At 48.2% G+C, this 21,742-nt stretch overlaps 1 protein-coding gene across 3 annotated transcripts in view; it reads right to left on the bottom strand.

Moving 5' to 3' along the window:
- Positions 1-7,453: 7,453 nt before the first annotated feature.
- Positions 7,454-21,742, bottom strand: part of DPYSL2 (dihydropyrimidinase like 2) — a 124,156-nt gene continuing 109,867 nt past the window's right edge. For all 3 annotated transcript variants that reach the window (XM_024560893.4, XM_024560894.4, XM_045195691.3), the window contains exons 9-14: positions 20,214-20,370; positions 19,642-19,783; positions 17,001-17,171; positions 12,440-12,619; positions 11,493-11,658; positions 7,454-9,997 (exon numbers count right to left, since the gene is read on the bottom strand). In XM_024560893.4, coding sequence (XP_024416661.1) covers positions 9,906-9,997; positions 11,493-11,658; positions 12,440-12,619; positions 17,001-17,171; positions 19,642-19,783; positions 20,214-20,370 — 908 coding nt within the window. In that variant the 3' untranslated portion in view covers positions 7,454-9,905. The remainder of the gene's footprint in view (positions 9,998-11,492; positions 11,659-12,439; positions 12,620-17,000; positions 17,172-19,641; positions 19,784-20,213; positions 20,371-21,742) is intronic.

Below are 21,742 nucleotides of genomic sequence, written 5' to 3'. Positions count from 1 at the left end.
CAATCAGGGTTACCCCGCCCCGGGAACACCTAAGGCTCCGCCCCTTTACATAACAGGTGTGCCAAGACAAAAAAAAATGGCCCAAATGACAGAACACTTCAAAGCTCCAGAAAAAATACAACTAAGCGAGGAAGAAATAGCCAACCTATAGGATGCACAGTTCAAAACATTGGTTATTAAGATGCTCACAGAATTGGTTGAATTTGTTCAAAAACTAGATGAAAAAATGAAGGCTATGCTAAGAGAAAAAAAGGAAAATGTACAGGGAACCAATAGTGATGCGAAGGCAACTGGGACTCAACTCAATGGTGTGGACCAGAAGGAAGAAAGAAACATCCAACCAGAAAAGAATGAAGAACATCCTCCAGGACATCTTGAAACATTCCAACATCCAAATTATAGGGGTGCCAGAAGGAGAAGAGGAAGAACAAAAAATTGAAAACTTATTTGAACAAATAATGAAGGAGAACTTCCCCAGTCTGGCAAAGGAAATAGACTTCCAGGAAGTCCAGGAAGCTCAGAGAGTCCCAAAGAAGCTGGACACAAGGAGGAACACACCAAGACACATCATAATTACATTAGCCAAGATTAAAGAGAAGGAGAGAATCTTAGAAGCAGCAACAGAAAAGCACACAGTTACCTACAAAGGGGTTCCCATAAGACTGTCAGCTGATTTCTCCAAAGAGACCTTACAGGCAAGAAGGGGCTGGAAAGAAGTATTCCAAGTCATGAAAGGCAAGGACCTACATCCAAGATTGCTCTATCCAGCAAAGCTATCATTTAGAATGGAAGGGAGATAAAGTGCTTCTCAGATAAGGTCAAGTTAAAGGAGTTCATCATCACCAAGCCATTATTATGTGAAATGTTAAAGGGACTTATCTAAGAAAAAGAAGATAAAAAATATGAACAGTAAGAATGACAGCAAACTCATAGTTATTAACAACCACACCTAAAACAAAAACAAAAGAAAACTAAGCAAACAACTAGAACAGAAACAGAACCACAGAAATGGAGATCACATGGAGGGTTATCAATAGGGGATTGGGAGGGGGAGAGAGGGGGGAAAGGTACAGAGAATAAATAGCATAAATGAGAGGTGGAAAATAGACAGGGGGAGGGTAAGAATAGTGTAGGAAATGTAGAAGCCAAAGAACTTATAAGTATGACCCATGGACATGAACTATAGGGGGGGAATGTGGGAGGGAGGGGGAGGGCAGGATGGAGTTGAGTGAAGGGGTGGAAATGGGACAACTGTAATAGCATAATCAATAAATATATCAAAAAATAAAATATAATATCCAGGAAAGAAAAGATAAAAGTGGTGAGATTGTCCTCTAGTGGAGAGGCACTTGGGCTTTGGAAACAACCTGTAAGTAATCCAAGGGTAGTGAAATCAGTGGTATTTTCCATCCCTCTTCTACATCTGTCACCCTGATTTTTCCTTTGGGGAACAACCTCTTCCCTTTCCTCATGTGGCAGAGACAATGCCCTGTGTTGACCACACTGTTCCTTGTCATCCTGGGGACACAAGAAACCCATACTCCCTGAGCCAGCAGCATGTAGGGGGGTCATGCAATGAGCTCTGGCCAATGGAATGCAAGTAAAAATGCTGTGCCTGTTCCTAGGGCCTCATCTGCCAGCACGGGAAGGCACGTGTTGAGGAGGGTGGCTTCAGAGCGTGGAAGGAGCCAGGGTCACTGTGTTACACCTTAGAGGAAAGACACTCCAGAGAGACTCCTGGCCTCCAATGGCCAAGCTGGAATTTGCTGGGAGAAACTCTCATTGAGTGAGCCACTTTGATTTAAATGTCCTGTGTTCCAAAAAGCTTACAGTCTACTCTGGGAGATGAACATGCTTCTTAAAAAGAAAACGACAGTAATAGCGAGCACTGCTGTAGGGCTTAGCGTGAGCACCACATAAGGGGAACAGACTGGCCATCCCCACTGCTCGGATGCAGAAGCTGGGGCACACGATGCTAAGTCTCTTGCTCAAGAGCACATGGCTAGCAGGTGGCAGGTCTGGGGTTTGCACCCAGGTTAGTGGGATTCCAGAGTCTTGTTCTTAAGTACTAAACTGTCTGCTTACAGCACAGCTCAACTGACATCTACTCAGCACCTATCTGTGCAAGAAACTGTGCTAAATGCTATGGGGAAATTAATAAAATGTGTCTCTATTTTTAAAGAGCTGATTCTCTCATAAGGTAAAATTGAGAAGCATCTACTGAGTACAGAGCATTAAGTACTGACTTTGAATGCTGAGTACTGATACCCAGAAGGTCAAAGAAGGAAAGGCTAACAGTGCGGTGAGTGTAACAATAACCCTGCTGAGCACTGAGTGGACCAGGCAGTGATCCAAGTGCCCTTTCACACACTAGCCCATTCTAGTCCCTGCGCTTCAGCCATAGAAGGGTGCACTGCTATTATCCCCAACCTACAAAGGAGGAGCCAGGCACAGAGTTTCAATGACTTGCCACGCACCCAGCTAGGAGATGGCTAAGTTGGGGTTCACACCCACACCTCCCGCTTCAGGGCCCACACTCTGACCCAGGGGTCTCTGTCACCTCTCCTGTCCCAGCAAAAGGGCCCAGGACGAGACTCATGGATTTCACATGCTGCCACTTCCAGGAATATGCGGCTGGGTTCATTGTTTAACTTCTCTGAGCTTCAGTTTCCTCATCTATAAAATGGAGTTAATAGTTTCCCCTTTGCTCGCTAAATTATATTTACTAATTTTATTGATATTGTTATTCTCATTATTACCAGTATTAGCATTAGACACTGAGGCAAACAAAGAATGAAGAAGGATGGTGTTCCAAGCAAACATGCTGAGGTAGAAATACACAAAGGTATGTAATCCTCCTACAAAATGTCTTGGAAGGTCTGCCAAGTATAAGAAATAACTCAGCGTTAACTGGGTCAGGTCACTGTAAATATACCTGCTGCAGGTGTTTCTTTGCTGTTTTGTCAGGAACCTCTCTATCCGTGAAGGTTCTCCTGGCTTCTCTACCACTTTCCTTTTCCACTTTTTAACTTTGAGTCACTAGCTTCATCCTATTCTAGTCCCTGCGCTTCAGCTAGCAAGTCCTGTGAATGACAAGTTTGTATCATTTGCTGTGAATTGGTATCTTCATCAGAGAAGCACATCTATATAACAGGAGAGAAGAAATAAAAATTAAAAAAAAAAACCTCTCATCCTCTCTTGCTGACGTAGGTCACTCCTCAAGGCATAATGCCAAAGTATGTTGCCAAAAGGTCCCCTTCACACCAAGCACAAGAATTGGATGGAAGAAGGAGAGTGAGGGGGTGGGCGTATTTGGAAAACAGTAAGGGGACTAGGCTGGCTGACGCAGATTTCATTTAAGTAACTTAAAGAACTTAGAACAGGGGTGTCAAACTCATTTTCACCAGGGGCCACATCAGCCTCGAGGTTGCCTTCAAAGGGTCGAGTGTAATTTCAACTCCTTAACAGTTAAGGAGGGGTTACATTTATACAGTCCCAAAATTATTTCGGCCCTTTGAAGTCAACCACAAGGCTGATGTGGCCCCTGGTGAAAATGAGTTTGACACCCCTGACTTAGGGGAAAGAAAACCCAAGAAATACAAACTTCAAATTAGCCTGTGAGGTTGACAGAGGAGAAACCATTTTAACAACCGAAGTTTTTCCCCACCTACCAGCCAACCTCAGCCCCAAGTTTCCACCTGGTGGGAGTCACCGCAAGGCGTGGAGTACAGGGTGGGGACCGCCGGCCAGGGTTCCTCTGCGCAGTGCGGTCGTCCCTGACTCTGGAGTTGAGACTCTGGGTCAGGACAGAGGGGTGCAGAGGCTGCACCTGGCAGGGCTGCTACCAGGGCTGCTACCCCTACTGGGGGCTCCAAGCAGGGTGGGGGGCATTCAACAGGTGCAACTGGGGAACATGGGTTCAAGGAAGTAGAAGGAGCTAGTAAGATGGTGAGGTGGTCCTGGTGAGATGCTAGGGGGAAGCGAATAGCAAGGACAAACAAGTCACAAGACTGAAGGTACAGGACATCACAAAGTGGGTGTAGTGGGAGGGGCGCATGGGGAGCTGGTCAGAGAGTGGAAGATAAAGGTGGGAGCCCATTTCCCTGCATCTAGACTGGATGCCCACAGTCCATCCCAGCTGACAGCTAGCCCTTTCCTCATTCTTCTAGAAACAAAGCAGCCCTTGACTCCATTCTCTGCTTTCTCACCTAACTTGTAGCTCAGTAGGAAAAGTGAAAAGTTGTGTCTCCAGCAGAGGGTGTGCAACCCCGAGAGTCCGCTGGCCTCCTGACACAGGCTGACTAAACGCGGAGGCCTCCTGAACTGGTGTGATGGGGGAGTATGGCGACCCCAGTGAGTGATAAGAAAAATTGGAAGAAGGAACCATCAGAAATGGATGTCGTTCAGTCTTCTGAGGAAGGACTGACCCTAAAAGCTGTGAACAGCATGTCAGTAAGTTCCCCCCTCCAGCCCTTTCCTCTCTGAGGGGCCACATTTGGGTCCAATCAAGGTTTCCTAGTGTCCCCAGTCACCAGACTAAGCTGGAAACAGCTGGCCCTGGCCAGGCCATCATGGCTGGAGCACAGCCCCTCTGTCTCAACTGTGCCCTGTTCCCATCACAGCTCCAGCGTGCCTGATGGTTCTGTGCTGCGGGGTGAAGTTTATTAGGGTGAGGACTGTTTGTGTAACCATGCCACAGCTTAGCTGCCAGAATTCTTCATCACATAAATAATCTCAAGGTAATACATTATTTGAACCATAAACCTTTTTTAAAAGATTTTATTTATTTATTTTTAGAGAAAGGGGAAGGGAGGGAAACATGATGTGTGAGATACATCAACTGGTTGCCTCTCACCCCCAACTGGGGCCCTGGCCCACAACCTAGGCATGTGCCCTGACCAGGAATCAAACCAGCGACCTCAGTTCACAGGCCAGCACTCAATCCACTGAGCCACACCAGCCAGAGCTGAAAAATAAATCTTTATATGCCCCTCACATTTTGTCCAGCTTGGCAAGGACCCAACCGAGCACCTTCCTGATAGTACCAGCCCTGTCCTGACATCAAGACTTCATGAAATGACAATGTACTAACATGTCTAGGTCCCTTTGCTTCTTTTCAAAGTATTCTCAATAGGCATCATTTTATTCACATTTGCAGTATTCTTATAAAAATTATCTATGTGCACATAGAAATGAAATTTTTCACAAGGCCAACATAATTTCCCCACATCTTTTATATAAAACCTAGTGCACTCTATTACTGTCTTCCTTTGCACTTTTTGTCCTTCTCTAAGTCACTTTTCTCCGGGTTGTGTGTTTCCTAGACCCCTCATTTCTTCTTCCCCAGAGCCAATGGTGTCTCCAAATTCATGTTGGCTTCATAAGATCACTGTGTTCTTTTCTGCAAAGCGCATCTGTCCACAATTTTGCCCATGAGTCTGCCTCTGGCACTTTCCGTCTCTCTTTCCCAAACCCTTCCAAGGGGAGCTTTTTAATTAATGGTAGGATAATAGTGATTAAAAGGATGGCCACTGGCCCCAGACTGAGCAGGTTCTAAGCCTGGTTCTGAGCAAGTTGCTTCACTCTGTTCTGTCTCATTGTACAAGAGCAACAATTTTTCTGGGTTGCTGAGATTAACTGAGTTCCCATGTGACATGCCCTTAGAGCGGCACCTGGCACATAATAAATATTAACTGGTATCAATGAGACCTTCCCCAACAGATTGTTTTATCTGACAGTCGACACCGTCTGAGGTCTCATAGTTCCATGGTCCTGGCAGTCAACTGGCAACCTCCAAGGACATCAGTCCTCACCAATTGCTACTTTAGAGACACTCTGCACACTGTTTCTGACAGTACCCTATCACTCCTTCCCATCCCCTGCTCCGCAAATCTGACTCAGACCTAAGCCAGGAGGTGGGCCAAGTAATAACACTGTCTACCTTGCAGGGACAGTAAGGCCCAGAGCCATCCAAGAGCTCTAAGAGACACACACCTCACCAGCGGAGGAGAACTTCTCTGCATCTCAGTCAATGGGAAAGGGCTAGATCTACCCTTGCCCACAGAATGCATGCTGCAGACACCAGCCAGGGGATCGGACTTGAGGTGATGTGAGACAGAGACCCTTCCCAAAGAATGCACATCCCACTTACCTTTCCTGGATGCTCTTAAAGGCCTTTGGATTACATCAGACCAGTTATATCCCAGCCCCACTGTTTAGCCTATGGCCCCACTCTCTGGCCATCCCCCTGGAATTCCCAGCTCAAATGGACCCAAGCCTGTGGCCAGTGCCCCCTCAGCCTCTCTGCTAGTCATCTTCCAGAGGGCAGGACTCGGAGTGTCCGCCAGGGATGGGCAAAACCTGGATGTGACCTGGAGTGTCCACAGGTAAGAGCAGGAGCTGGTCTTGGTGTGGGGTGAAGCCAGGGAGGAGCTAGGAGAGGAGGCTGTGGGCCTGGGCACAGGAGCCTTTTTGCCCCCTCCCCCCAGCAGCTTTGATTTTCCTTGACCACAAAGCTCTATCCCAGGCACACAATGAAGCAAGTGTAAGAGCTAGCTCCAGACCTGCAACACTGGTGACCAGGGTCCCCATACTTGTCTTTGGGGCTGAGGACCAGGAATCTCTGTATTTCTCTTGAAGGATGCATTTATCTCCTGGTCACTGAATACTCTGCTGGCTCAGGCCACATTTCCATTTTGTTTTTGCTGCCGGGGCATTCAGAGTTCCCTCTCAGCATTCCTACCCCACAGGAGGCGTGTGCACTAACCCAGTCAGGCCTTATCTTGTTTTTCCTATTCTCATTTTCCCTTTGCCCAAATACTGTTTATAAAAGCTTGGTACAGTGTGCATATTTTTGTGCATTACCTGATACCATTTGGACAGGGAGGGACAGAAAACAAAGAGAAAGGAAGAGGGAGCGCTGTCATCAGACCTGGGCCAGGCCGGGAGCCCCCAGCACCCACCCTCTTGGTCCTGTGTTTTCAGAACCTGCAATGCCAGGGCCAGCTGCAGGGGCTGTGGGACAGAGCATCTAGCTGCTGCTGCCCCAACATGCACTCGGGGACAGAAGGATGAGTGGTGTCTGTCTGGGTCTCTGGCAAGCTCCTGGACTGGACTTTGGATGCAAACCAACACAACCCCAGTGAGTTCGAGGACGTCCCAGCTGTGAGGACACAGGGAGCCCAGAGGTGACCCGCACTCACCCAGATGGCCCCAGCAGCTTCCCAGGGCAACACTAAGGTCATAGTTGGGCTCCACGGCCTCCGTGGCCTCTCTAGGATACAGCCGCCCTACAGAGCTCTGCTGGGAACGAGACGTAGGTGGCCTGAACGTTACAACATGGACATGCACTGAAAACTCTTGAGACAGTGACCCACGAATGCTTCAGGAAGGGCAGTTTTGTGGGAAGGCCCAGTCAGCAGCTGCCTCTTGAACATCTCAACAGACACAGCCATGAAACAACCACATTTTGCTTTATTAGGTGTTCCATGGTAATATAACACAGCGTTCTTAAGGAATAATAAACACGAGACTTGGTTTTTCTTTTTTTTTAACCATCATTATTTTGCCATTAAGACAGTGGTTACAAAACAAAGGTACTCTTCTGGCTACACACACGATGATGAGTCGGCCTTAGCAATGAGAGCTCCTCCACTCATGGGTCACAATCACAATTCCAGGGGTTAAAACCATCTATTATTAAAGCCTACACGGTTTTAGAGCATCAAGTCACTGCAGTTATTCAGTTCTGAGCACTGTCGATTCAGTTTAGCGTTTGCGTATGACATTCATTGAACAGACACACAAAGCAAGCCAACAGGGAAACATGCTTACACAGCCTGTGGAGATCTTCAGGTTGTAGGTCGTTTTAAGAAAACAATCCAAGTAACCGAAATGACCATGACCTGGCACAGGAAAAGCAGGAAGACTCAAGTGAACACTGAAGAGCTGCAAGTGTTTCTTACAATTGAAACAAAAAAAATTTTTTTTCCAACTGGTTCAAATTTCTTTTAAGTGCAGGTGAAAAAAAAAGAATATATTAAGTTAACCAATTATTCTTTACAAGTGCAATTTCTTTCTCAAATAACAAATAAACAACAACAAAAAATAAACCCAAACCATAACCCCAAAGGCAGAATGTGTGGAGAGACGAGTGGAATGACGGGATGGCCTACTTTGCTGTGTCGCACATTATGAAAGCAGATTTGGTTTCATAAAAGCCTGCAGACAGAACATTGTTCAGGAGAACCTATAAACACGCCCAAAAGAAATGCAACACAGATCAGCAAAGACAGGGACAGTCACAAAGGCAGCTCATGGACAGGGTCACTGAGACAAGGAGGGGGCGATGTTGACACAGATCACCTTTGGTCTCTAAGGGGCCCATGTTGGATCTGTAAGGTTTTCTCTTGACAACAGCTCTGATGTGACGTATCATTCATTAAACAGATGTTTCCTCTTGCAAAGTAAAATGGACTTCGAGTCCACTATCCCAAGAATTTTCTGAGTTTAAAAGCCCTCCCTATATTGTGTGATGTCTTTTGAAATAATGGGACAAGAAAAAATATTCCCCCCCAAAGTGAGAAGCCCCACTATGTTCTGGAACCCCAAGATGCTTAAGCCAGCAAACAGGTTCTTGAGGCCAGACTTCTACCAGCTCAAGAATTCTGAGCTGGTGGTTGGCCTGAAGGGCTGGTGGGCTCACTTGGGTTTTGGGGCTCAATCTCCAGGTTTGAATGTGTCTAATCAGTTAGCACTGCTCGAAGGAAGAGCTCTCACATTTTGTAACCTCAGACTTCTGCCACATCTCAGCACTGAATCAGGGTCTTTCTAGGCACACGTGGGATAGTGGGTTGGGTACCTTGGCCTTCCCTGCACCTGGGCAGTAGCTCAAACTCACACACATATCCTTGTAATGGGGGGGGAGGAGCACCAGTTTCACAGGGACAAGGACAGCAGATTACTACAGTTGTGGTGACAAAGCTCACACCCTCCCAGGGAGGTTCTGTGACCACAGCGGACGGGTAGACCTGGTTATTTGAAAGGCAGTGGGAAAAGGAAAGAAAACAGTATCTCAGAGACAAGGGCCAGAGGAACACAAAGGAAGAGATAGTCATGAAATGAATTAAAAGCAAGAGAGAGAGAGAGAGAGAGAGAGAGAGAGAGAGAGAGAGAGAGAGAGAGAAAGAGAAGCAAGGAAAAGAGCATCCTCCAAAGAGTTAATCTGCAGCAAAATCTAGGCCAAAAAGAACACCTGCCCTTTATCACCAGCCGACCCAGAAGACTATAGCTGGTAGCGTGGACACTCCGGAACCTCCCAGGAGGGACACGATGAGTTGGCCAACCATCCTGAATCAGCTTGGTGGCTGCCTAATTGCATCATTAGGATGTCCAGTTCAAACCCCTTGGATTAACATTAGGCTTTCCAACTTAGTATCTAAAAAAAAGAAACCCCCCCTCCCCCACCCATCCCCACTCACCCCCACAAAGAAAATGTTTTTGTTTTTTGAAATTTAAAAATAAATAGGCAGCTCTGGGCATTTCACTTTATCTTCCCTTGCAATGAAAAGGAAGATGACAGGTACAATAGAGGTGGAGGTGGAACACACCCTCGGGGTGATTTGCTCTGTTTTGCATGTCTGAGTGTTGGATGTGGTCTCATGGATGGGGTTGGTGGAGAGACGTGGCATGAGATTTGTAGATGTGCAGGGAAGTGGGTGAGCAAAATCAGTGATTCCAAGTGAGGGATGGAGTGTGGGGCCCAGGAGGGAGCCCCATGAACTGGCTGCCCCACAGTAACTATCACAGGCTCTTAAAAAAAAAAAAAAGATGGAAAGAAGGAAGGAAGTCTCAGAATGTCCTCAGGTGTCCCATTGCCCAACCCCAGTGGAATGGGCCCTGGAACTCTAGCCCAGGCTGGTGATGTTGGCACGGCCACCAGGAGGCGCCACGATGCGCTGGGTGGTGCGACGGGGAACGTTGTCATCGATCTGAGCCCCTGGGGAGAGAGAGGGGAGAGGGTCAAAAACAGAGTTTCAGAGTTTCATGCTTTCACTGAAATAACACAGTGCAGGGGCAAAAGGGCCAGGCCCACTCTCCATCCTCTCAAGACCTCACCGAGAGCTTCAAGCACAGAAAAGGGATGGGCTTAAGGTGGCCAGAGACGACAGTGTTAACACAGGCCCTGCAGAAGCCAGTCGGATCTGTCACCTGAAAATGTGAAACTATGTATGAAATCACACTGCATTTCAGGTTTTCGACGGGCTGTGTGGCAGCTGGAGAGTGGCCTCCATGACGCTGCAGCCCGTGTCTGGCATCACGTGCCCCCGACACTACCCACCTACTCATCTGTCCCACCAAAAGGAGGAGTAACGACAGCTCCCCACAACTGAATGGCCTGGCGACACAGGTAGCACAGACATCATTGTGCCCGTTCTACTTTATGACAAAACTACAGCTTGCTATTTTTAAATTTTTTAAACATGGGGAATCTGTATATGGCATATATGGCAGTGTTCTAAAAACCAGCACATCTGACGAGAATAAAAATGATCAGACTGTTTTAAAAACCCAGCTACAGATCCATGTGTGGGGCTTGGGGAGATTTGTTCTAGCCACAGGCCAACCAAAGGGGGTCACTTGAAGTGAGGAAGCTCTAGAATCTTGACCCTTCCTCTCCTCGTCCCTGACACCATATGTTATCCTAGCAAATAGCTAACAACTCTCAAATGGCACTACCCTAAGCACTTTACATGCTTATTAACTCAGTTCATCCTCACAACAACCCCATAAGGCAGCTATTACTATTGTATCCATTCTATATATGAAAAGACTGAGAGGCACAGCCAGCAAGCATTCAGAGTATGAAGTTGATCTGTTGAAGCTCCATACACTGAACCACCACAGCACACAGTTTACCCCTGAATAACAGAGGGGCTGGGGTGCCAACCACCCATGTAGTCAAGTCTGCGTATAATCCTGACCCCCCCAAACTTAATTACAGCTGGCCCTTTGCATCTGTGGATTCAACCAAACATGGACCAAAAATGTTATCTTTGATTTGCATTTGGAAATGAGAAAATACTGTTTTTGATCCGTGTTTGGTTGAATCCACACATGGGAAGGGCCAACTGTACTTACTGAAAACAATCCGCATGGTAAGTGGAGCTTCGCAGTTCAAACCCATGTTGTTTGAGGGTCACCTGCACTGAAATACCACAGCATCCTTTTTAGGATGGAAAAGGATTACATAACACATAGGGGAAAAAGTCCTCTTAATGCAATATACTGGGTATTACATGTGATATAAACTGATGCCAGGATCCTGAAACCCAACTGGCCACTGGCTGTGAATTATATCTCTGTGGCATTACTGTTTCCCACTCTGAGAAAAATGGGGATATTGTTCATTTCTGCTTCATCTCCTTCTACAAAAGTGATTCCCAACTCACCAGCCCCTGCAGACCTGGGCCCTCCCCAAACCATAATCGTACCAGACAAGCTGAATCCAGACTGGTGCAGGTTCCGGACAGGTGGGGCCTGCTGCTTGGCTGGAGATGTCTTGGCAGACGAGGCTGGGGTGACCGTCTTGGGTGTCACAGACACCTCACACACAGGCCCATCGTACAGGCCACGAGGAACTCCTCTCAGCTCCGCCAGCTGCAAGACACAAGACCCCTTGGTCAAGGCACATTCACAGAGGATGCCTCCCTGGAGACCTCCCGATGTGGGAGGAACAGAAGCCTGTGAGACTCAGGGGAGGAGGGTGACACAAGGACAGATGTCAGCATGAGCCAGCCCCATGACTCCAGGCAGATGATCCGCCAAGGTGGGTCATGGGGAAATGGTTACTCTATAAAAACTAAGTAGTTGTCCCCAGAGCACTTCCATTTAAACCTACAGGAATCCCAAAAGTGTTATGAAAAGGATCTGGTCTCATGTTCAAGATCTGGCCCCAGATTTCTTTCCAATCTTTCTCCCTGGGATTTCCCTGGGATACCCCGACTACTCCACTCATCCCGGCCTAACAGCCCCCAGGGCAGGAAACTAGTCCCCATGTGATGAACACACCCTACACTTCCCATGCTCATGACATTCTCTCTACATAATTCCCTCGTCTCCCTTCTTTGACTTGTCAAACTTCTACTTACCCTCCAAGACCCAACTCAAAATGCCCTCTCCCCACATCACTTTCCCCCAGGACTAGCAGTTCTCTCCTCTGAACCTTATCACAGCACACGGTGCGGTCTCACTTCATCCTGGCCAGCTGAGGACACACCTGAATCCACTGGCATTCTGGACTCCAGGAATAAAAATGCCATGTTTCCTTTTTCTCTGACTCCTCCACGCTATCTCCATATTCTGACTCAAAGTACTTCAAAGGGTTTATGAAATTGAATGGAATCCATGACAAAACAGTTCTAAGACCAGAGCAACTCACCCTGCTCCTTGCCTTGATACGCTTGTAAACAAAATCAGGGAAGGGCTTTCGAGGGATGTAGCGCCCAGAGCCTTCGGTGACGTGAAGGGTGCCGTCTTCTAGGACAATCTTCCCCTGGCTGATGACCACCAGGGGAGAGCCACGGCACTCCATGCCTTCGAAGATGTTGTACTCAAGAGCCTAGAGGAAGGGACGCAGGCTACATTAGGATATGCCCTGCCACCCTGGCTAAAGTCGCCCAGACTGGCAGTGCCCACTGCCTGACATCACACGGATGCAAGGAAGGCCCAGAGCAGAGTCCCTATCCCACTGACCACGCCCATAGAGCATGGAATCGTCCTTTCCACACAAAGATAAGGAAAGTTTCTGCACATCAGCAGTGACTTTGTTCTAACTCCAGCTCCAACCAGGTTCAAATGCAAAGGCCTCCTGTGACTAAGCTCTGACTTTCACCCTGAAACAAGGCCATCCACAAGTAGGTTTCCCCTGGTTTGTGTGGCTTTCCCATCTGTTAGCAATGTGGTTAAACTGAAGTCTCTAAATGAAAGGACTGTGGTAATTTAAGAGGCTTACCTTCCTAAGATGCTTGAGGTTCAGTAATTTCCCAACCATGCAGCAGTCCTTTAGGTTTCAAGCTTTTCAGGGTGAAAGAGCGGCATATCTGTGTGCCCTCTTGGAAAATGTGCCAGAGAGCAAGGCAACAGAAGGCAGGGGCACTGTGCTCAACATAAAAACTCCACGTGCCAGGCTCACTTGTCGCTCAGGCCTACCCAGAGTGATCCCTGGATTCCCAGAGGCCTCCTGCTCCCTCCTGCCAGCCTGTTCACGGCGCCAATGTTGGTGCTGAGCCCAGGAATTGAGCGTTAACCAGCAGCTCCAACAGCAAAAAGCAGTTTGGGCCTCTGGGGCATTCAGACCAGTGAACAGAGAGCATCTCTGCTCAGTGCTCTGGCAGGTAAGCACGGAGAAGCCATGGCCGGCTCCTTAGGCACATTCAGTGACAAAATGCAGCAGTGCTGATGGAAAGCAGCACTGAGGGACTACCAGTACTGCTGCGCCTCCGGGGGTTCACGTGGAAGCTACCGAAGGAGCGAGGCAGAGAGGCACCTGGGAGGAGGGAGGTGACTTTACGTGGGAATGCTGGGACCAGTGTGTGTCCCCAAGTGTTTCATCGATTCTAAGACACTCTTCCCTGAAGTCAGAATGCGTCTTACAGCAGATGGATATGCGCAGTCAGCCGCTGTCAGGGCAGACGGAACCGAGTTCTTCCAGAGGGGCGAACTTCCTTGGGTTTGCTGTTCCCTCCAGCCTAGAGGGCAACCACACTGAATTCACTGGACATTCGATTCTCAGCTTCAGTTTTTCCGGACCCTGCTGGCAGCAGGAATTCCGGCCTCCAACTTGCATGAATACCAGCTTCCAGTTCATATTCTCCAAGGGGGCACTTTGCCCTCTCTGTACCCAAAGCCAAAGTCAAGACTCACAAGCTATTTGCCACCCCATCCTTCATGGCAGATGCACCGCTCACTTATCCTACTCCGAGTATGTCTGGCCCTCTTGGTGGCACAACAGATCTTTATAGGGGTCTCCTCTTATCTTCCTCATCTTGGCTGTGGTTCCCCTTCATGGTGGCACATAAACTAATGAGTACCTGAACATCAAGGGCATCTCAGATTTGGTGAAACCAGAGCTGTGTGACTGTAAGCAGATCACTTTAGTCCTGCCTCAGAACTTCAGTGTCTTCAGCTGCCTCCCTCACAAGGCTTTGTAACAATGACAACACAAAAAGCATCCTGTGTGTGTCAAACCCATTAGGGAATTCTGTCAGCTCTGCAATGACCTTTGAAAGGGCACGTGCCACCCCTTAGGGGCTGGACCAAGCCACGCCGCTGCCACATCACTGCACAGCTAACTGTCTGCACTCTCTCTCACACACTGCCTGGCCCCCTCCTGAGCAGTGGAGACAACCTCAGATCCGGTGCCATCTGCCTTGGGCTCACCTCCCAGCCCTGGCACAGCCAGCTGTGTGACTCTGGACAAGTCCCTCACACCCCTCTGAGCCTCAGCTTCCCCATCTACGCCAGGAAATGGCCTACTCCCAGGAATGGCAGTAGGATCACGAGAAATGAAAGCAGGCATTTAAAAAGCATTGACTGATTCACTGTCTGCTTTTTCACTGCCCTTTCCCAACAAGATTGAAGCCCTGTAGTGTCAAAGACATTGTAAGACACATATGCTGAGTTTAAGTGCCTGTGAAGGACTGACTGATCACAAACCCCGGCAAGAGCTTCGGGTCCGCTTCCATTCCGAAAAGATGGAAGAACCAACCCTTAAAACTTAAAGAACCAACTTTAAGTTTTAAGTGACTTAAAATCGGCAAGTCCAGTGGTCAGATCACAGCTCCTCTGGTTAGAGTCCACCCTCTGTCACACTGTGGGGTGGCCGTGCTTTATCACTCACCAGGTGGAGACATTTTTAACCTACATCCACATAAGCCCCTAAAATTACTCATCTGAGAGGATGCCTGGAAAAGCCAAGCAGAGGCTTAGCAACTGGCTGTCAATAACAATCAGCTAAATGCTCCAAATTAAACCTAATTAGCACCGTGGTGGAAACACTGTGCTACACAGGACGGCCTCCCGTTTGTATGCTGCACAGGCATGCTCAGTGTGCACTCCTCCAGGTGAGGATGGAGAGGCACTTTTGGAAGTCAGCATGTCTTCAACATGGCTGCTTGGAGAGAAAGGGAGGGCGGAACCTAGAAAGGTCCAGGTGCGCCATCTGCAGGGCAGAGGCTGCCTTCTCCCATCACCTCCCCCACCCAGCCTCTCTTCCGCCACCAGGTCAGGGCTCCAAATGCCACCAGGTCAGGGCTCCAAATGCGAACTCCCTCACCTGGTCATCTCCAGCTGAAATAACAAGCCCAGCTCCCCCTTTATATCACCTCTGCAGAAAGGGCTCTGTGCTCTCCCCACCTAGCCCTGACCCTGAGGCTGCACACGCAGTCTGCCAGGAAAGAGCGCCGGACAATTCTGGGTTCTAATTCTGGCTCTACCGCAAAATAGCTATGTAACATTAGACTTTGCTCTCGAAGCCTGGGTTTATTCATCCTCCCAGCTGGGATAATAATACCATCCCTTTATTGAAAAGGCCGAATGAAAGAGTGCACGGGAAGGAGTATAATGTTAAATGTATGTGAATATAGGGGGGTTCGCTGGGCAGGACCCTAGGACCTTGGCCTGTAAAGAAGCCATCCTGGACCCCACGAGGTTGTGGTCCAGGTGACAAGTCAGGTGGCCATAAGGCTGTGCTGCAAAGCTAAGTCAACCATTGGGAGAGGAGGGAAAAAGTCAGCTCTAGATAAACACTGAGAGCTGAGCAGCCCTCCCAGAAGGCACCCACAGGTGCCAGTAGAAGCCAGTGGCGAGCCCCACACTTCCACCCCCTGGGCCCTGTGGGAGAGTGCTGGGGATTGGGGGTGGGGCGGTGGGGGTGAGGGTCCAGGCCATCCTGGATCAGCATCAGAGGTCCAGCCCCAAGCTGCCCTGGCACCAGGGAGGTGGCCTCTCTGCTGGCCCGGACTAGCTGGGGTGGGCAGCCTAGACTCAGATTCCCTGTCAGGCCAGCTTTCATTTCAGAACTCGATCTGGAATATCCTCTTCAGTTATTAAGAATTCACTTCAAGATTCATGAGTTTCTGACAAAACACTTTGGTCTTATGCCCATTTCTATTCCAAAGCTCTCCCTCTGTCGATATTCTTTCCATATTATATCTATACAGATGTTAGATGTAGCTGTACACAAACACACATGGAATTTTTCTATGAAGAGCCAAGGGTACCTAACCTCTCCACCCAATGCCCCTTCCCTCGATGAACTGCAGACCTTCAGAGACCTTGTCAACAGCCCTCCTTCTCAACCGAGGAGCTGAGACATGACATGAAGTCACTGGCCCAAGGTCCCAGTAACCTCACAGGGGAGCCCCAAACCCTGCAGTCTGGACTAAGAGAAGAGATACCCCAAAACTCCAGACCCTGAAGGCCTGTCAGAATGGCTGCAGGGTATTTCTCTTCTCTTTGGGGCAAGTCAAAGTCGATGAGCTCCTTGAAGACAGTAAGCGCACCTGTCGCAACAATGACAGGAGAAAACGACGACTTAAAAGAATAAGCATGTCCAGTGAGTGCGTATTTAGGTGCCTTGCTTGCAGTGCTCATAAAAGGTGCTGCAGCAAACTATAAAAATGGAATTCTGCCCAACTCCTAGAAGCTTCTAAGGTCCTGGCATGACTTTGGAGGCTCTGAAGGTCTATACAGAGAGACCTCTATCTCTAAGAGAAGCTGTGGCACTCCAAAATGATAAGAGTACCTTATTGTCTGTCTTATTGACCTCCCTAAAGAAAAAGTTATTTTTTTCTCAGCAAATTGCAAGTTATAGTGTATCCTGGGGAAAAGTTCATTCCTATCACAGTGAGTTCTTTCATAAGCCCCAGGGACTCTCCCAGCATCAGTCCCTCTCTGTGACCGATTCTGTGGGATCAGCCCACACAGTTAGCAGGCCTTACGCTGTTGTGGGTCTTGGCGGAGATGGTTTTCACGCTGTCGGGGTCCCAGATGACCAGGTCGGCGTCGGATCCCACAGCGATGCGGCCCTTCCGGGGGTAAAGGTTGAAGACTTTGGCTGCATTGGTGCTGGTCACAGCCACAAACTGGTTCTCGTCCATCTTCCCTGTGACCTGAAGGGTACGACACACGCACGCACACACCAAACACAGGTCAGACAGTGGAAGGCTGCAGCACGGCTTAGCTATGAAAGTGAGCACACTTTTGACAGATACAACTTAGATGGACCTGAGGGCATTATGCTGAGTGAACCTATCTCGAGTGGTCACATATTACATTTCATTATACAAACATTCTCAAAATAACAAAGTCACAGAGATGGAGGACAGGCCAGGAGGGATGTGGAGATCTGTCCAGGGGGCCGGGAGTGTGACTGTAAGGGGCAGCATGAGGGGGGCCTCTGTGGTGACAGAGGTCATCGATATCTTGTCTGCAGTGGTGGTTATGTGAATCTATGTAGGACAAAATGACACACACACACACACACACACACACACCATCGTCGATCTCTGGGTTTTGATATCTTAACTATAATTATGTGAAATGCAACTATGGGGGGAAATGGGTCTTATCTAATAAAAAATAAAATAAAATAAAGCTGCCAGAGCCACCACGCCTCCTCAGGAAACATCACCAGGCGAGTCTGAGTGCTGGCTGGCCTTTTCAAAGACACGGGCGTAGACCCAGGCTTCGGTCTGGCCAGCCTACAGTCTCAGCCCCACTCTGGGTTTCTGCAGCTGCAGGTGCCCATCACACCTCTTCACGTCCCTTCTGTGCTTTCTCATCTCTACCGCTTGTGGTCCACTTCCCTTTACGGGCAGAATTTGAGGGCGTGATGGCATATTTCTGAGTTAGGAAACCTGCTCTACAGCTCATAGAAAACCGGGCAAAGGGAATGAGCTGGTATTCAGAGAAAGAGAAAAACAGCAATAGCCCATGAGCATATGAAAAAAATAGTCACTCCAATCAGTCATTGAAGGGATTGAATGTAATAAAACAAAATTCACCAATCAAATCAGTACCATTTGGGGGGTGTTAATAACCCCAATTTGGACCTGGTAGAACACACAAATCAATGCAATCTTTCTGGAAGTTAACTTTGACCCTATATATGGCAAGACCTAAAAAATACACACATCCTTTATCCCAGCAATACCACTTCTAGAATTCCTCCTAGGAGCACAGTGACAGGCGTATCTGGGGATGTACATCCCATAAGAAAACCAGGAAGAACTAGACGAGGCTCCACGTGGGGACGAAGACTGGATCAGTCGCTGGACTGTGCCAGCCCAGCCCATAGGGGCTGTCCATTTCTCCCTCAGGTGGGAAGTGGCTGTTTTCTATAAGTACAATTCACTGTGATTTTAAAACTCTATCTCACTGTTCACACGTACCACCAAGAAAGGAAATTTTGCTTGGTGATGTTAAGACATAAAAGTGCATGACAGCATTAGAATCACACACTGCTTCCGCTTTCATATTCTCTGAGGCTTCCATAATCCAATTCTTTGGATCCTTATGAGAAAAATAAAATTCCACTGCAGATGTGACCTCTCAGTCATGGGAAAAAACAATCTCCACTTAAAGGGCATATCCAACCCCTCACCTTACAAACATGCAATTAGAATCAGTTTTAAAATCACTTATGCAGGTAACACCAAACTACCATCAAAACAGAAACAAACAACTTTTCCTGCATGGAAAAATATCAAAAACAACATAAATGTTTGAAGAATTGCAAATGAATTAGAGTTCAGCATTAAAATGAAGAGTCTGCTATAAAAAAAAACAAGATTTTCAAGTATATTTAAGGATGTGGGTACCTTTTCATTAGGTATCATCTTATTGAAACAGGCCACAGAATAGTATATATGAAGCCACGTTATTTACACACTCACACACATACATATTATATGCACACACACACGTGTGCTCTTGCACTGGCAAAAGATGGTGAGACATCTGGCTGACATGTGAGTTGTCATTAAATCTGAAAGATGGTGTTATGAGTAGTTTTTAGTCACTTACATTCTCTCTGGAATAAGGCTGTATTTTCTGCATAATCTAAAATCTTCATTAAGAAACAGAAAACCTGTCTGGTTATTGTTTTAAACCACTGAAAATGGAAAGCTACCAGATCCTTCAGGGTCAGGGTCTGTTCCCAGCAGGCCTGCCAGAAGCTTGTAGTTGTGGGGGGTAGAAGTGCTAAGCCCACAGAGCCCTAAAAAACACTTTTAAGGAAACTGAATGTGTTTCCAAGAGCAGATTAACTGAGAAAATCACCACATCCTTAAGGAAGATTTTTCTTGACTGATCAAGAGTTTCATTTTAACTCTGTGAGGTTGGGTTTTTTTTTCAGTATCCATTGACCACAGATGATAATTTAAAATATATATATATGAAATGACCTCTATAAAGAGTGGTCTTGGATTCCCAAACCTAAGAAATATTGTCATATAAGTACCAACTTCTAGAATTTTCTCAACTGCCATTTCAAGGTGAAGCGACCTGAGACCTGTGGCCCCCGGGGAAGGAGGCAGGGGAAGGCAGAGACCGGGCGGGAACGGGAAGGTGGCTGCTTACCACGGCCTTATCCCAGACGACAGACATGCGCTCCTCGGTGCCATTGGTGCCCTCTGGGATCAGGGTGAAGTTGTCCTTCCCGACAGCCTTCTGGGCAGTGTTGAAAGTGCAGTGGGCACTGCCAGTCACCTGCAGGTCTCCGCTGCAAGGAAAACCCAGGCGGTGACAGTAAACCGTCAAAGTCGAGTACATTTCTTTAGTGTACCAGGCCTGTGATAGTTTTGAAATAACCCATCCTCCCCTTGGGAGATAGGAAATTTGGGAAGATAGCATCCTGAGGAGAATCTGTTCCATGAGGCATCTAGGAGTGTCACTGCACTGTCAGGGGATCCTTCTGATCCCTCATTCATCCCCTCTGGTTGACTTTCGAGATGGTTTTTATTCTGAATCTCCCCTCCCCCACACCTAATGGCATCAAAGCAATAACCCCCATTCCCATTCAGCGATCTGAGTTTGCAGAATGAGTATCTGTCTGTCTGCAAGCCTGCTTTTGCCCATGGGATGACCCACCAGGTCATGTTGGATCTGAGCAAAGACCGAATGTGAAGTGTGAACAAGTCACCAGGACTCACCAGGACAGCAAGGAGTTCAGAAAGTCTGGGGTGGTCGGGTCGGGGCTCAGGGGTGGGGAGGTGACAAAAGCCGCGGCCTTGGCCCAGTTCTTGCTCCAATAGTGGGAGCCGTCAGTTCCCAAGCTGGCGGTGATGGGCTCGCCGTACACCACAGTTCCTGACAAACAGATGACAAAGCTGAGTGCCATGCCACGAGAGAGAAAGGAAGCCACCCTTGTTGGGAGTAGCCACCTCCCAGACAGCGTGCCCAGGACTCTCGCCATCCCTTCAGAGAAGTGACAGCCTCACCTCACAGGTGAGAAGGCAGATGCCCCAGGAGGTCAAATACCCCAGCCACCAAAGTCACCCATCCATGTGTGTTCCCAAAGAGTCCACCCCGGGACCCTATTCCTCTAACTCAGCCATTCTCCCAGGGGATCCGCCATGCCGCCCCTCCTACACTGCTGATCCCCAAGCCCATCACCACTCCCGGACTGCACTCCAGGACCCAGTCCTAACGGCTGTGGAGACTCCAATCTTTGGGTGATCCCTGGTATCTCAAACTCAACCTTCCTGCTCCACAAATCCTCCCCATGCCCTCCTGACACTTCCTAGCCCTCTTCTCAGTGTCTCATCTGGTTAGTGAGCTGAGAGAGGAAATTAGACATGATATCAAGGGGCTGAAGCATTTGAGAGCAAATACAGATCAGCCCGAGCAGCAACCAGGTCCCAGAGTCACCCCCTGAAGAGAGGGGCATCTAGCACCACCAGACTCTCAGTCAAGTGAGAAATAAAGGACTTGCACAGTTACACTACTGAGACTTGAGGGCTTCCAGAGCCTACTCTGACTTAATTAACATGCATCAAGAAAGAACGTGTGTTCCCTGACGCTCAAATCACGCCCACTTCTCTGTCCATTCACACACAGGCCACAGAGGTGGGAATCGCTTCTATCCACGGGTGCTGATGCCTTAAAGCCTGAAATGAATACTTCCCTCCCACCACATACCATCCCTTAAGTCCAGCCTTCCTTATTTGTCCCCAGCTCATTCCAACAGCACCTCCCAGTCAGAATTTAGATTTGCTTTTGCTTTTCCAACCTCCTTCACCATCTCTCCGATCACATTTTGTGACAAGCAAAAGGTGCTCTTCCTGCAGCCTGATCCCCCCAGGCCGTTCCCTAGTAAGAGTCCTCCCAAGGAGCATTCTGCCTCCAAAGACAAAAACATACTCCTCCCTCTCACCGGATGCTCTTCAGCGTCCAGCTGCCTAACCCCACTGACCTCCCCCTGAACATCATTCAAAACTCAATCCCGGCCACCACTCCCATAATCCAATAACCAACCAATTTAGAAGTTTTTGATTCTCCACTAGATAGAGATGATGTGAAGAAAATGAATCTGCCCGCACATAGTAGGACTCAATAAGTGCACATTGAATTGATTAAAGGGTGTAAGCTTTTATTAATGAAAGGAATCAGCTGGAATGGGATGTCAGGCCAAGCTGCACACCACCAGGACTTCACCCTCCCCATTCCCCCCGCCCCACGG

This window comes from Desmodus rotundus, chromosome 9, assembly GCF_022682495.2.
Source record: "Desmodus rotundus isolate HL8 chromosome 9, HLdesRot8A.1, whole genome shotgun sequence".
NCBI lineage: Eukaryota > Metazoa > Chordata > Mammalia > Chiroptera > Phyllostomidae > Desmodus > Desmodus rotundus.
The sequence above is the reverse complement of the archived record's forward strand: the minus strand, read 5'-3'. Positions and strand labels throughout refer to the sequence as shown.